Source organism: Pleurodeles waltl, chromosome 4_1 (genome assembly GCF_031143425.1).
Source record: "Pleurodeles waltl isolate 20211129_DDA chromosome 4_1, aPleWal1.hap1.20221129, whole genome shotgun sequence".
In the NCBI taxonomy this organism is placed as follows: domain Eukaryota; kingdom Metazoa; phylum Chordata; class Amphibia; order Caudata; family Salamandridae; genus Pleurodeles; species Pleurodeles waltl.
The window spans coordinates 392,093,923-392,107,754 of NC_090442.1; the positions used below are offsets into that span (position 1 = coordinate 392,093,923).

The window sequence follows — 13,832 nt, forward strand, 5'->3', positions numbered from 1 at the left end:
GCCTTCGGGATACACACCCGTGTGTGGCCACCATCTCTGAATTTTTTCCTTAAAATAAAAGAAAAAAACATTTAAGTATGACTTTCACATACTTGTGTGTACACACAGTAACTATTTATGAATGTTTTTCTTTGGTTTCATAAAAAAAGCATTCAAAACTGGCCATTATGACAGTGGGAGTCTTTGACATAAGTGTCCACCATGGGGGTGGGGATGGGGTGGAAAGGATTGGAAAAGTCAGTAGATGCAATAGGTGTCATGGGCGAGACCTACTGACATTGGCAATGCTTGTTAAACCAGCCTTAGATATCTACATGTAGCAATTGACCTATGGGTGGGTAACATCCTGAAGTACACCCAAAGATCTCCACAATCAAAACATTTTCATTGTACACCCACTATGAATCCTCACCGGTGATGGACTGGCATTTCGGGCAGTCTAGCACTGCCAGATAAATCAGTTTGGACAGGCCAGTGTGTGGGTTGTTTTTGTTTGTCCCATCACACCGCGCAGGACCAAAGTATAATGTACGACACACTGGCCTTTTCAAGCTGTCCCCTCGGGAACTGCCAGATTGCCCGAAAGACCAGTCCAACACTGATCCACGCAGCTTAAATAAAAGGCTTCATTTGCACCTTTGCACTTTTAGCTGTCTCTTCTGTTGTGTTGGCGTTCAGAGAGAGATGTTGCTTAGTGCTCTTATAGGCTGTGTCAATATATAAAGGAGAAATAAGTTTAATTTTCAAACTGGTATTTATGGGAAGGCAGTCACCGCCTGTCAGAACATTTACATGTGGTATGTACTTGTGGTTACACCCAGTGCTTAATTTGTTTTTGTTGTTTCCGGTGCGGGGCACCAGCACTTATTTTTGAGGACCAGCACTTCTTTTTCTGCCTCAAGCAATTACTGCGAGCAAATTACCCATATGGCAAAGATGAGAAAAACGAAAAAGTGTCACAAAGGGAGAAAGCAGAAAGCTGCAAGAGTGACCTGAAGGGGCAGGAAGTGGGTGTAACTGTATTAAAGAGGCCCGAGATGGCTTCGGGGTTACACTGCCTCAGTATTCTGTGTTTCCACATTCAATTGCAGCAGCCTTGTGTTCAAGAGGACGGCTTTGGGCACCGGCACATTTTTATTAACAAATTAAGCACTGGTTTCACCACTACCAGATGAATTGAAAACCCCTAAGAGTCAGGGAACGCAGCGGAACAGGTCTCGCCGGAAGCAATGTTTTCCAGCCTCTCATAACTCCACAAGCCCATTCTAAGTATCCGAGCATAGATGTGTTAAACTCCAAAATACTCACAGACAAGCTTCGGTGTTGCCAGTGGTGAACTCAGCATTTAGATATCCGGACTCCTGGATTTACTTCTAGATCCCAAGTTTATCTTTTTAAAATAGATGAGAATGGACGGGAATTTTAACAAGTAGAGGGCCCGGGATATTTACATTCTTTGCACTACCGGGTGTTTTCCTTTTTATATTTGTAGAATTTGCTAATTATAGTTTGCAACGTTAAATATATTGCTCGGTGCCCAATCCTAGGAGTGGTACAAAGGTGGCACACATTATATTGTATCATATTGTCTCCTCCGTCCGCTTATCCATACCCTGTGCCCCTCACCCCAACTAAAAGCCGATCTAGATTAGCTGTGAGGACACTTTTACAAATGCAATTTCTAAATTCTTCTCAGTCTAGCACCACCTCTGATGTCTACTCTGGTAGGTGCTGTGGTGCCAGAAGAACATGCCCTGCACTGCAGACTTTTAAACTGAATATCCTTATTGCCAACGTATAAGAAGCTTCCCAGTGACCACTGTTGTGCAATTACTGTCCACTCACGCAATCTAAAACTTCCCAGAAACACTGAGAACGTCCTGGGGCCAGAAAAATTCAATTTCACCCATGGTGAGCATTTTTGTTCCTCCGTGGTCCAGCTTGACACTAGTTCAATACGATTTTTCACTGAAATCTGCACTGACTGACCAGTTTAATAGCAGCATTTCAGAGCAGTTGATAATTGCAGATGTCAGTGACACATTGACTGGCTCTGGTGTAAAACAAGAGTTTTGGTGGCGTTTGCTTTTTTTTAGCTGTATTGCAAATTGGGCAAGACATGTCTCCCGTGAGACGAACTTTTACACACGTTTTACTTTCAAATGAATGTTAACTGAGGGTCCACCTTCAAATGTGTAACCTGCGCAAACATACAAAATGTTATCTGCCTCAATAAGATACGGACAAAAAAGAATATGTTGCCAAAATTCTTAATAAAAGGGTTTTTTGGGACCATGGTTCGTATGAAGAGTTTGTTCACTCTAGATAATTTGCAAAACTACTGAGGATTTCACAAAGGCCGAGCACAGAAATAGTTGTGCTAGTTTGTAAAAACAGCCAATAAACTAGATTCATGAGAGTCGCTGCGGGGTGACATCTAAGCGGAAGGCAGGCGTAGCTTTTACCTAGTGTATCCTAACTCGCTATGCAGGCAAGAAAGCAACTTAGGGCCTCATTTACAAGAAAGTGGTGCATCATTTCAGAAACACAGGGATGCGCGGTATGCACAAAAATACGGCGCACCCCTGTGTTTCTCCTAGCACTGGTGCTAAAATTAGCTGCCTAGCACCAACATAGACACTCTTGCACCATGGTGCAAGGGTGCCTACTTTCCAGGGAATTATTGTTTATGTGCAGGAAGGTGTCCCTTCCTGCACATATACAATCAATAATGGTGATTTATTACTTCTACGTGCAGAATGCAGCACACATAGAAGTAGCAAATCTTCGGGTAGGGTAGGTCGCTCCCCCTGCCGCTGCAGCTCCACCAGCCCAGGCTCCTGAACCCTCCAAGCAAGTCCTGCGAAACCACAGTAAGTACTCCCCCCGCCCAGCCCCTCGCCCTGCCCCGCGCTACTCACCTCTTCTCCTGCTTCCCTCTTCATCTTTGATCTTCCTCTTTGCTCTCCATCTGTATTCTTCATCTGTGTTCTTCTTTCTTTCCTGCACCCCGTCCTGCGTGTTCTTTCTTCTGTCTTCATCTGTGTTCTTCTTCTGTGCTCTTCTTTCTTCCCTGCACCCCCGTCCTGCGTGTTCTCTCTTCTTCTTTGTCCTTCTTCTGTGATCTTCATCTGTATTCTTCATCTGTGTTCTTCTTCTCTGCTCTCCTTCTGTGTATTTCATCTGTGTTTCTTCCCTCTCTTCTGCACCGCGACCTGCGTGTGCTTTCTTCTGTCTTCATCTGTATTCTTCTTCTTTGTACTTCATCTGTGTTTCTTCCTTCTCTTCTGCACCGCGACCTGCGTGTGCTTTCTTCTTCTTTGTCCTTCTTCTGTGTTCTTCATCTGTATTCTTCTTCTGTGTTCTTCTTTACCTTCTCCTTGGCTCTTCTCTCTTCTGCTCCTCTTCTTCTTTACCTTCTCCTTGGCTCTTCTCTCTTCTGCTCCTCGCTCCTCTTCTTCTTTACCTTCTTCTGGGCTCTTCTCTCTTCTGTTCTTCTGCTCCTCTTCTTCTTTACCTTCTTCTTGGCTCTTCTCTCTTCTGTTCTTCTGCTCCTCGCTCCTCTTCTTCTTTACCTTCTTCCTGGCTCTTCTCTCCTCTCTCCACGACCCCTGGCCACCAGCACTCCCAAACCCTGCAGCATAGCTATGACCCCGTCACCCTCCACGCCCTCAACCCGGGGCGCTCCAGCACCTGCTTCCAAGCCAATCCGAAACGCACCCACGGACCCTTCGTATGTCACACCTGCAAACTCACCTTCCACCGCTAAAACACCACGCCCGCCAGCCCACGCGCCAACAACCACCTCAAACGCATCCTGATCAACGCACGCTCCATCCACAAGCACGCTGTTGAACTATGGGGCCTCCTGGACTCCACCGGAAGTCGCCTTCATCACTGAGACCTGGATGAACGCCTCCTCGGCCCCCGACATCGCCATAGCCATCCCCGACGGCTACAAGATTTCAAGGAGAGACCCCACCAACCAAGTAGGTGGAGGAATCGCCATCGTCTTCAAGGACTCCATCAACGTCACCACCTCCACCGAAGACACCCCCTTCGCCGCCGAACACCTGCACTTCCAGATCCACACCGACCCCAGGACCACACTCAGAGGAACTCTCATCTGCCGACCCCCTGGACCACGCGCCCTCTTCAGCGACTCCATCACTGACTTCATCTCCCCGCACGCCCTTGCCTCGCCGGACTACATCCTCCTCGGTGACCTCAACTTCCACCTGGAACAGAACAACGACCCCAACACCACCGCCCTGCTCGACAACCTCGCCAACCTCAGCCTCAAGCTATTGGTGAACATGCCCACCCACATCGCCGGACACACGCTAGACCCCATCTTCTCCGCCAGCAACCACATATCCTTCAGCCACTCCTCAGCTATACAGTGGACCGACCACAGATGTGTCCACTTCACCTTCCGACGCGAGACTCGCCACCTCCGCACACAACCCATCCCACGTCGACAGTGGAACAAAATCCCTGAGGAACAGCTTCTCTCCACTCTCAACGACAACCAACCCACCTTCTCCTCCGACCCCAACGACGCAGCCCTCAGCCTCATGAATTGGATCACCAACTGCGCAGACAACCTCGCTCCCCTCAGACGCCTCCCAAGACAGACCAACACCAAAAAAACCTCCCTGGTTCACCAACACCCTTAAGGAATCAAAGAAAACCTGCCGCACCCTCGAGAAAGCCTGGCGCAAGGACCACACCGCAGACAACATGACTGCCCTCAAGAACGCTACCCGCGAACACCACCAACTGATCCGCGCTGCCAAAAGAAATTTCTTCACAGAAAGACTGGACAAAAACAGCCACAACAGCAGAGAACTCTTCAACATTGTCAAAGAGCTCTCCAACCCTAACGCCAACGCCAACACGCCCTCACAAGACCTCTGCAACTCCCTCGCCACCTTCTTCCATCGTAAGATCACCGACCTACACGACAGCTTCGGACACCAGACCCAGCCAACCTCCACAGAACCTACAACCCCAGCCATCACCCTCAATGCCTGGACTCACATCAACATGGAAGAGACCAAAGCCACCATGAACTCCATCCACTCCGGTGCCCCCTCGGACCCCTGCCCACACTTCATCTTCAACAAAGCCGACGACATCATCGCCCTGCACCTCCAGACCATCATCAACAGCTCGTTTTCGTCTGCTACCTTCCCAGAGAGCTGGAAACACGCTGAAGTCAACGCCCTACTGAAAAAACCTACGGCAGACCCAAGCGACCTGAAGAACTTCCGCCCCATCTCTCTCCTCCCATTCCCCGCCAAAGTCATAGAGAAGACCGTCAACAAGCAACTTACCAACTTCCTTGAAGACAACAGCCTACTCGACCCCTCTCAGTCCAGATTCCGAGCCAATCACAGCACAGAAACCGCCCTCATCTCAGTCACAGACGACATCAGAACCCTGATGGACAACGGAGAAACAGTCGCCCTCATCCTCCTCGACCTCTCAGCTGCCTTCGACACCGTCTGCCACCGAACCCTAATATCCCGCCTCCGCTCCACCGGGATCCAAGGACAGGCCCTGAACTGGATCACCTCCTTCCTCTCCAACCGCTCCCAAAGAGTCTACCTCCCACCTTTTTGCTCAGACCCCACCGAGATCATCTGCGGCGTCCCACAAGGCTCCTCGCTCAGCCCGACACTCTTCAATGTCTACATGAGCCCCCTCGCCGACATCGTATGCAAACACAGCATCATCATCACCTCCTACGCCGACGACACTCAACTGATACTTTCCCTCACCAAGGACCCCACCAGCGCCAAGACCAACCTGCAAGATGGAATGAAAGACGTCGCAGATTGGATGAAACTCAGCCGTCTGAAACTGAACTCAGACAAAACAGAAGTCCTCATCCTCGGAAACACCCCGACCGCCTGGGACGACTCCTGGTGGCCCACGGCCCTTGGCACCGCACCGACCCCCTCAGACCACGCACGCAACCTCGGTTTCATCTTGGACCCACTTCTCACCATGACCAAACAAGTCAACGCCGTATCATCCTCCTGCTTCCTCACCCTCCGCATGCTCCGAAAGATCTTCCGTTGGATCCCCGCCGACACCAGAAAGACCGTGACCCACATCCTCGTCACAAGCCGCCTGGACTACGGCAACACACTATACGCAGGAACCACTGCTAAACTCCAGAAACGTCTGCAACGAATTCAAAACGCCTCCGCCCGCCTCATCCTCAACATACCCTGCAACAGCCACATCTCCGCCCACCTGAGACACCTGCACTGGCTTCCCGTCAACAAAAGGATCACCTTCCGACTCCTCACCCATGCACACAAAGCCCTCCACAACAAGGGACCCGAACTCCTCAACCCCCGCCTCAGCTTCTACACTCCAACCCGTCCTCTTCGCTCCGCCAACCTCGCTCTCGCCGCCGTCCCTCGCATCCGCCGCACCACGGCGGGTGGGAGGTCCTTCTCCTACCTGGCGGCCAAGACATCCCCTCCCCACCATCCTCAGGACCACCCAGGACCACTCCGCTTTCCGGAGACTACTCAAGACCTGGCTCTTCGAGCAGCAGTAACCCCTTCCCCCTAGCGCCTTGAGACCCGCACGGGTGAGTAGTGCGCTTTATAAATATTTATGATTTGATTTGATTCGTTATTTAATGATTGTTTATGTGCAGGAAGAGACACTTTCCTGCACATAAACAATCATTAATGGCATTTTTCCTAATTCCATGTGTGCTGCTGAATGCAGCACATATGGAAAAAGCAAAAATGAGGAGAAATAAAAGTATTTCTCCTCCTAGCACCATGCTAACACCACCCCAGGGGTGGTGTTAGTTTTTGGTGCTGCTTCAGGTTTACGAATCCTCGTAAATCTGGGGCAGCATCAAACTGCAATGGCTGTTGCAGTAGAACGCCCACAGCAAAACCCATTGCATGTCCGTCTGCCACAGAAAACTGCATTGGGGGGCTTATATTTACAAGGGGGCATTTAACCACGCAAAGTGGCTTAATGCCACCTTGTAGATTTGGAAAATGGCACAACGCCACCAGAACGTCGCTAAAAGTGATGTTTCAGTGGCACAAGTGGTTTGTAAATAAGCCCCTTAGGATCATATTTACAAGAAACTGGTGCAGAGGAGTGCTGTGCCAAAATTAGCAGCGCTGCACCAGTTTTGAAATGCAGGGATGTGCCGTATTTACAAGAGTACGGCACACTCCTGCATTTCCCCCTGTGCTGGCGCTAAATTAAGCAGCCAATGCAGGCATCCTTGCACCACAGTGCAAGGGTGTCTGTATTGAGGGGTGTTATTGTTTATGTGCAGGAAGGTGTCCCTTCCTGCACAGAAACAATCATCAATGGCATTTTGCTTCTGCTATGTGTGCTGCAGAATGCAGCACACATAGAAAAAGCAAAAAATGTGGAGGAATAAAAGTATTCCTCTTCGTTGTGCCATGCTAACGCCACCCCAGGGGTGGCATTAGATTTTGGCGTGGCCTCAGATTGACCATTTCCTGTAAATCTGGGGCAGCGTCAAAAGCAATGGGTGTTGCACGCCCCTCCGATGCAGAAATCTGCGTCGGAGGGGCCCATATATACCAGGAGGCTTAAAGCCACAAAAAAGTGGCATTACTCCTCCTTGTAAGTATGGAGAAGTGGTCAGCGCCCCAGGAGCAACGCAAAAAGTGACAGTTCGGTGGCGCTAGGGCCTTGTAACTCTGGTCCTCAGTGTTGCAGCTTACCTTCTGATGTAGTGTGTGTTCACTTAAAATGAAGTATGTACGTTTGGCGGCGGTGCAGTGGACATGGGCTTTGTCTTGCCTCCCATGACAGAGTGGTAGCCTTTGTTTGAAGTTTACACCGTTAGCTATGATCATTTGACAGTCATTTCAGCTAAAGTCCACACCCACTTGGATTATGCCATTCTGCAGCCGAGGTGTTTCCCTCATGATTTTGGCCGATTCTGCCACATAAGAAGGTATTTGATGCTTAGTTTGCAGATTCCACCATAAAAATGTGCTTGCAGCTCAATCAGATAGAAAATGACTTTACAAAAAACTTCTCGTGCAGTGGTGGATGTTTTTCTAATTTTAACAGCCCCCTTTCATTTGCTGATCGCTGTGCTCTAGACTGGCCATGCCCAGGTGCAGATTATTTGTTGTAGTTGCATACAGCACGAGCTTGGCCCAAGGGCATTAGAGCGCTTTACATGAGAACCAAATTACGGTGCACATTTTTATTAGCTTTTATTAATTTAGCCCATACAGTATTTTAGAAGGACAAAATAACGGAACAGTACTGCAAGAGATTGTGTACCATTCTGCTACTTTATTTGCCTTTTCCTGTGGGAAAATGATGTCATCCTTGCTGCATAACTGGTCATACACCGCCATATTGCAGTGGACTTTGGCACTGTGTCGCATCGCCTAACTGTGTACAAACAGGCCGTTTTACTCTTACACAGCCTCTAGCAGGTCTCCTCCAGTCTCTTCTCTGTGGGTGTCCTATGCCCTCTCCACCACCCTTGCCCGACCCTTGCAGCCCTCTCTAATCCCACTAATGAGATGGAGGGTCTGTCAGGGTTCCTCCCTCCCCCTCTCCACTCCCTCCGCCACACAGGGGGCCAGATCAGCAGTTTGGGCCCTCTGACAAAACGGTTTGTTTTGCTCTTTTGCTCCCTCCACGCCTGACTGGAGCTGCTGGCGGGCTCCCAGCGTGAGTGCTTCGGTCATCCATCTTACAAAAACACGAGATGCTCCCCTCACTTTCAGCTGTCGCAGGGGCCTCTTCTTCCTTAAGTCCCGCACCACTACAGACGCGCACGGCGCGAGCGCGAGTCACTTCCTGGTGGTTTTGGGCAGGGAGCCGTCGAGAAGCCGGAGGGCGGCCGCCCCTCTGAGCAGGTTCTGGAGTCAGAGAGGGGGTCCGTGTAGGAGAGGGAAAGGGAAACTCGCTGTCTGAAAGTTTAAGCTCAGAAGAGGACCATTTCAGCTTGGCGGCAACCTGAGGTTTGACATTGGGTGTATAAAGAAATAAAAACATTCACATCGTTATGCAGCAGATATACCTCTGACGATGTGTCTTGAATTGCCAATATTGTGCTCATCACATTTTAGTGACGTTTTTGTTTTTTGTCCCTTGTGCAGCTGACAGCTGATGCGCTTTTCTGCGAGAGCCAACATGACTTGACACCTGACGACTCTTTCTCGATTGCCATCGTGCCATGGAGCTCAAAGTGTGGGTGGACGGCGTCCAACGAATCGTATGTGGAGTAACAGAAATCACGACCTGCCAGGAGGTGGTCATCGCGTTGGCACAAGCTATAGGTACGTGGTTGCCTAGTCGGATGCTCAGTTGAGTAAATGTGTTTGACTTCATAGCCACAGGTCCGAATCCCGTCGGATCTACTCAGCCTTTCATCCTTCCGAGGTGGTTAAACGAGTACCATTGGGTTGGACAATAATACACATCGGTTATCTCAGTGCTAAGCTGGGCGTGAACGTGTGCTTTACAAACGCATGCCATGTTGCAGTGCATGTCTTCAGTGGTGCTGTCCTAGTTAGGTCAGTGTTGTGATGTTGCTTCCCTCCTAGCCCCTGTGTGATTGCAGCATTTGTAACAGCAGAGGTGATCTTCTGGCTGCTTTGCTGACTTTGGAGCCTGAGACCTGGGTGTTGAACTCGTCTTGCTGTTTGTATACCATGATAACTGTAATAAGCTGTCCCTCCAGGTATCGGCATCATTGAGAATCTGCGAACAAACCCTGCAAGATAATCACTAGACAATGCATGTTTAACTTTCCATCGGACTGGCCTCTTCTTGCCCTCCAGGGTTTCTGGACTTCAGAGATGGTCTCTCGTTTTGTTTCTTGTTCCAGTGTGTGCCTCACCTTGGGACAGAAGTACCGCAGGCCTTGCACTGGTGGCAGGGCGTTGTCACTGCTCCCAGTCAGGCATCTTGTGCCTTACCTTACCTCAGGGGTACCGCAGGCCTTGTACTGATGGCAGGGCGCTGACACTGCTCCCAGTCAGGCATCTTGTGCCTTATCTTACCTCAGAAGTACCGCAGGCCTTGCACTGGTGGCAGGGCGTTGTCATTGCTCCCAGTCAGGCATCTTGTGCCTTACCTTACCTCAGGGGTACCGCAGGCCTTGTACTGATGGCAGGGCGCTGACATTGTTCCCAGTCAGGCCTCTTGTGCCTTATCTTACCTCAGAAGTACCGCAGGCCTTGTACTTATGGAAGGCGCTGTCACTGCTCCCAGCCAGGCATCTTGTGCCTCACCTTACCTCAGAAGTACCGCAGGCCTTGCACTGGTGGCAGGGCGCTGTCACTGCTCGCAGCCAGGCATCTTGTGCCATACCTTACCTCAGGGGTACCGCAGGCCTTGTACTGATGGCAGGGCGCTGTCACTGCTCCCAGTCAGGCATCTTGTGCCTTATCTTACCTCAGAAGTACCGCAGGCCTTGTACTTATGGAAGGTGCTGTCATTGCTCCCAGCCAGGCATCTTGTGCCTCACCTTAGCTCAGAGGTACCGCAGGTCGCTGTCACTGCTCCCAGTCAGGCATCTTGTGCCTCAGCTTACCTCAGAAGTATCGCATGGTGCTGTCTGTGCTCCCAGTCAGGCATCTTGTGCCTAAACTTACCTCAGAGGTACCGCAGGCCTTGTACTGATGGCAGGGCGCTGTCACTGCTCCCAGCCAGGCATCTTGTGCCTCACCTTACCTCATAGGTCCCGCAGGGCGCTGTCACTGCTCCCAGTCAGGCATTTTGTCATTCAATGCAGCACTGATCAGTGATTCTCTCGGACTGAGGCCCGGAAGGTGGGGGTTCTTCATCCCATGTGAAGATTCCGCACGTTTTTAGGTCGAGCGCGCAAGCGCTCTCATGTGCTGTAATCTCTGGGGGCTTTTAACCACACCCACCACCCACCCATCACTATCACTTGTTCATGGGTTTGCGTTTCAAAAATCCTTTGTTATCATTAGTAAATACTTTACTTTTGTCCCTCTTTGGGGCACTTTTGTTACCACCTTAGCCATCTACCCAGTTACATGAATAATTGCACTTTTGCTGATACGTTTGACTGCGAGCGAACTTCTTTTTCCTTTTGGGTCTCCCCTGCAGCCATGACGCTTTGAATCAGCTCGCTTATGTCGACAGTTTTACTTTTCATTTTCAATTTATGTGGCAAGAAAAGTCCAGTTAGGAATGAACAACACTAACAGCTGTAACTGGAGCAAGCACGCAACCCATTATAGTGCAAATGCTTGTTTGACCTATGGTTGCATTTATTTGTTTTGTGACCTATATAAATGACAGCCCACCCTGCAGGGTATCATAACGACATGTGAAGAAGTCAATGTTAATCTCTGAATACAGCAGCAGCATACCACAGCAACAGGAGGGCGGAAGTGCACACAAAGTAAGATCAAGTCCCAAGGCATCTCCAGTTTGTAGGCAGGAGCAGAGGCAGGTGGCGAGATTTCCGCTCCAGGACCGTAATAAAAAGCGGTGAATTCAGGGAGATTTATTCGCATATTATGTTGAGCACAGAGTATGCAGTTCAGATGATGGCGACGAGGACAGTGCTTACCACTAGAACACTACAGTTGCACGCACCCTCCGAATGTGTGAATCGCGGCCCCTACAATGGTGGCAACACGCACTGTGTCTTGAAACAAGTCATGTACCCTCACATAAACACCTGTGGATCATGGGATAATCGGCTTCAACCTCTATTCAGGTCCCATTTGTGACTTATTTTGTTAACTCTGATTCTAATGCTGCAAAGTATGTGAAAGATTGCTAAAGCAAGAGTTCGCCATAACGGACGTAGTATGTTTTGTGCCATAAGAGACTATTTTTAGGCAAATTCGTTTATCCGGGTGAATGCATTGTCCAGACGCAGCAGAACTGACATAAGGGATACGAGTGTGATGAACATCATACAGGCCTGGGTAACACCTAATTGCATCTGGTATAAGGGGGATTAAACCTTAAACATCTTCACAACACCCACGGATTGTCGAGGCTGTTTCTAAACGTACATTCCACAAAGGGCAAAACTAAGGTGCGCCACTCCCAGCAAACCGGCAACAGCATCTGAAACCCATTAAGGATAGAGTTTCAGCCAAAAGGACGAGCGTTGCTAAGACTGCCAAACGTTTTGCGTTTTCTGTCGCAATATCGGCCAAATGGAAGGTGCGTACGGCAGACTGTGTCCGTGACGCGGACCCTGGCTTGGTTACTCATAGGAACCACTATTCTCAAACGCCATTCAGACCTTTCTGGGCAGGGCGGCCTCCGCACGAGCTGTCAGATCTTCTTCGGTGTCCGGGGCCCTAGAGATGTTGATAAGCACGCCGGGCTGTTCTGTTCTGGTTCGACCTGCAGACTGAATGCCCTTTAAAACGTTTCCACGGGGCTGAAGCTCCGAGAGCTGTCGCCCCGGGCACCGACCCGCTGCCAGCCGGAAGCAGCTTACATCAAGCCAGTCTGCTCCAGAATTGAATTGGCAGCCATGAACTGAAGCTATAAGATTAGCTCTTTAAAGGCCAGCACTGCAGTTCGGGTTTATGCCTGTCCTGATAGCCATCTCTGCACACAAGGACGGCCGGGATCCTACTTTGGCCTCAAAACGCACATACTTTCCACATTTTATATATGCTGGCCTGCATCCATGTACCGCGTTTACCAGGTGTGTTGGTGCTTAGTCCCATCAGGACTTTAATTGTGTGGGGGTCTTCCAGTGCGCAGCCCTGGCAGTAATTAAAACTAGACATGTACTCGGACCACAACTGGGCCTTTTGTTCATGTCCCTACATTTATAGGAAGAAACAGTGATTTTTTTCTCGACAGTGTGTGTCAGAGCCCTGAGGGTAGTTCAAGTCAGAGAGGCAGTCGCTGATACTTTTGACAATTGAATTTCTTGTTGCATGGCATGTATGTGTTCTTGTTTCCTAGAGAAGTCCATTTTCCAAGATTTTTTTTTAGTCAAATTTCCTCTTTTCAAGTCCATTCCTATCATTCTTTCCGTCCTTCAAACTCCACTAAACACGCATGAAATCAAGAGCCCAAAACTAACACAATTAATGCACAAGAAAAAACAACAAAAAATGTACTAGCCTATTTCCTTCCTTATGTCTCCAGTCTCCAGTGGTTTACTCCTGACTGGTGTTTTCACACCCACGTGATGTACAACATTCTGATTTGCCTTCAGGTGTCTGGGTGAGTTCAGGGTGTGCATGGCTTTTCATGACAGGGCATGACAAAGAGCTCTGGAGCAGTGTGAGTTCCTCACTGTGAGGATCACTGCGTGTCATAAACCGTAATGTGAAAGAAAATGTACCGTTTTCGTGTGTGAGTGAAAGAGGACGGTGAAGTGGAGGAGATAAAAGGAAGTACGTGCAGAAGGAGAGAGTAAAACGCCAAGGATTGAGAGGGGGGAGATGATGTGTGAGACGTGGTGATGGCGGAATATTCAGAGACAATAATTGCTCAGGAAAGGAATGTTAAGAAAATATATGATATGATATTGTTAACTCATTGCCAACAAGCCTAGGTAAAGCAATTGATGAGCAGTCGGCTGTTCCAAAGCCCTCAGTAATACTGGTATGTCCACAGTAGAACAGTGGGCGGATGCTCCCTTCTTTGTTGCGCGTGGAGGGCAGTGCTGAAGCTGTGAGCACAGGGCATTCGTTCACAGCTTGGGTCTGCCTTTACTTTCATTTTTAGGTTTCACCTGAGACTTGCAAGAATTTGTCGTCCGGGAGAAATATAAAAAGTAAGGGACCATGGAGGAAAAATCCATCAAAAGGGACCGG

The 13,832-nt window shown here is 49.4% G+C and overlaps 1 protein-coding gene across 4 annotated transcripts in view; it reads left to right on the plus strand.

Moving 5' to 3' along the window:
* RASSF8 (Ras association domain family member 8) overlaps window positions 1-13,832 on the plus strand; it is a 358,214-nt gene that overhangs the window by 295,181 nt on the left and 49,201 nt on the right. For 3 of the 4 annotated variants that reach the window (XM_069228595.1, XM_069228596.1, XM_069228598.1), the window contains one exon: window positions 9,153-9,332. In XM_069228595.1, the coding sequence (XP_069084696.1) occupies window positions 9,230-9,332 (103 nt within the window). In that variant the 5' untranslated portion in view covers window positions 9,153-9,229. Of the gene's footprint in view, window positions 1-8,760; window positions 9,015-9,152; window positions 9,333-13,832 lie in introns of those variants that run through there. The other variant, XM_069228597.1, reaches the window with a different exon arrangement.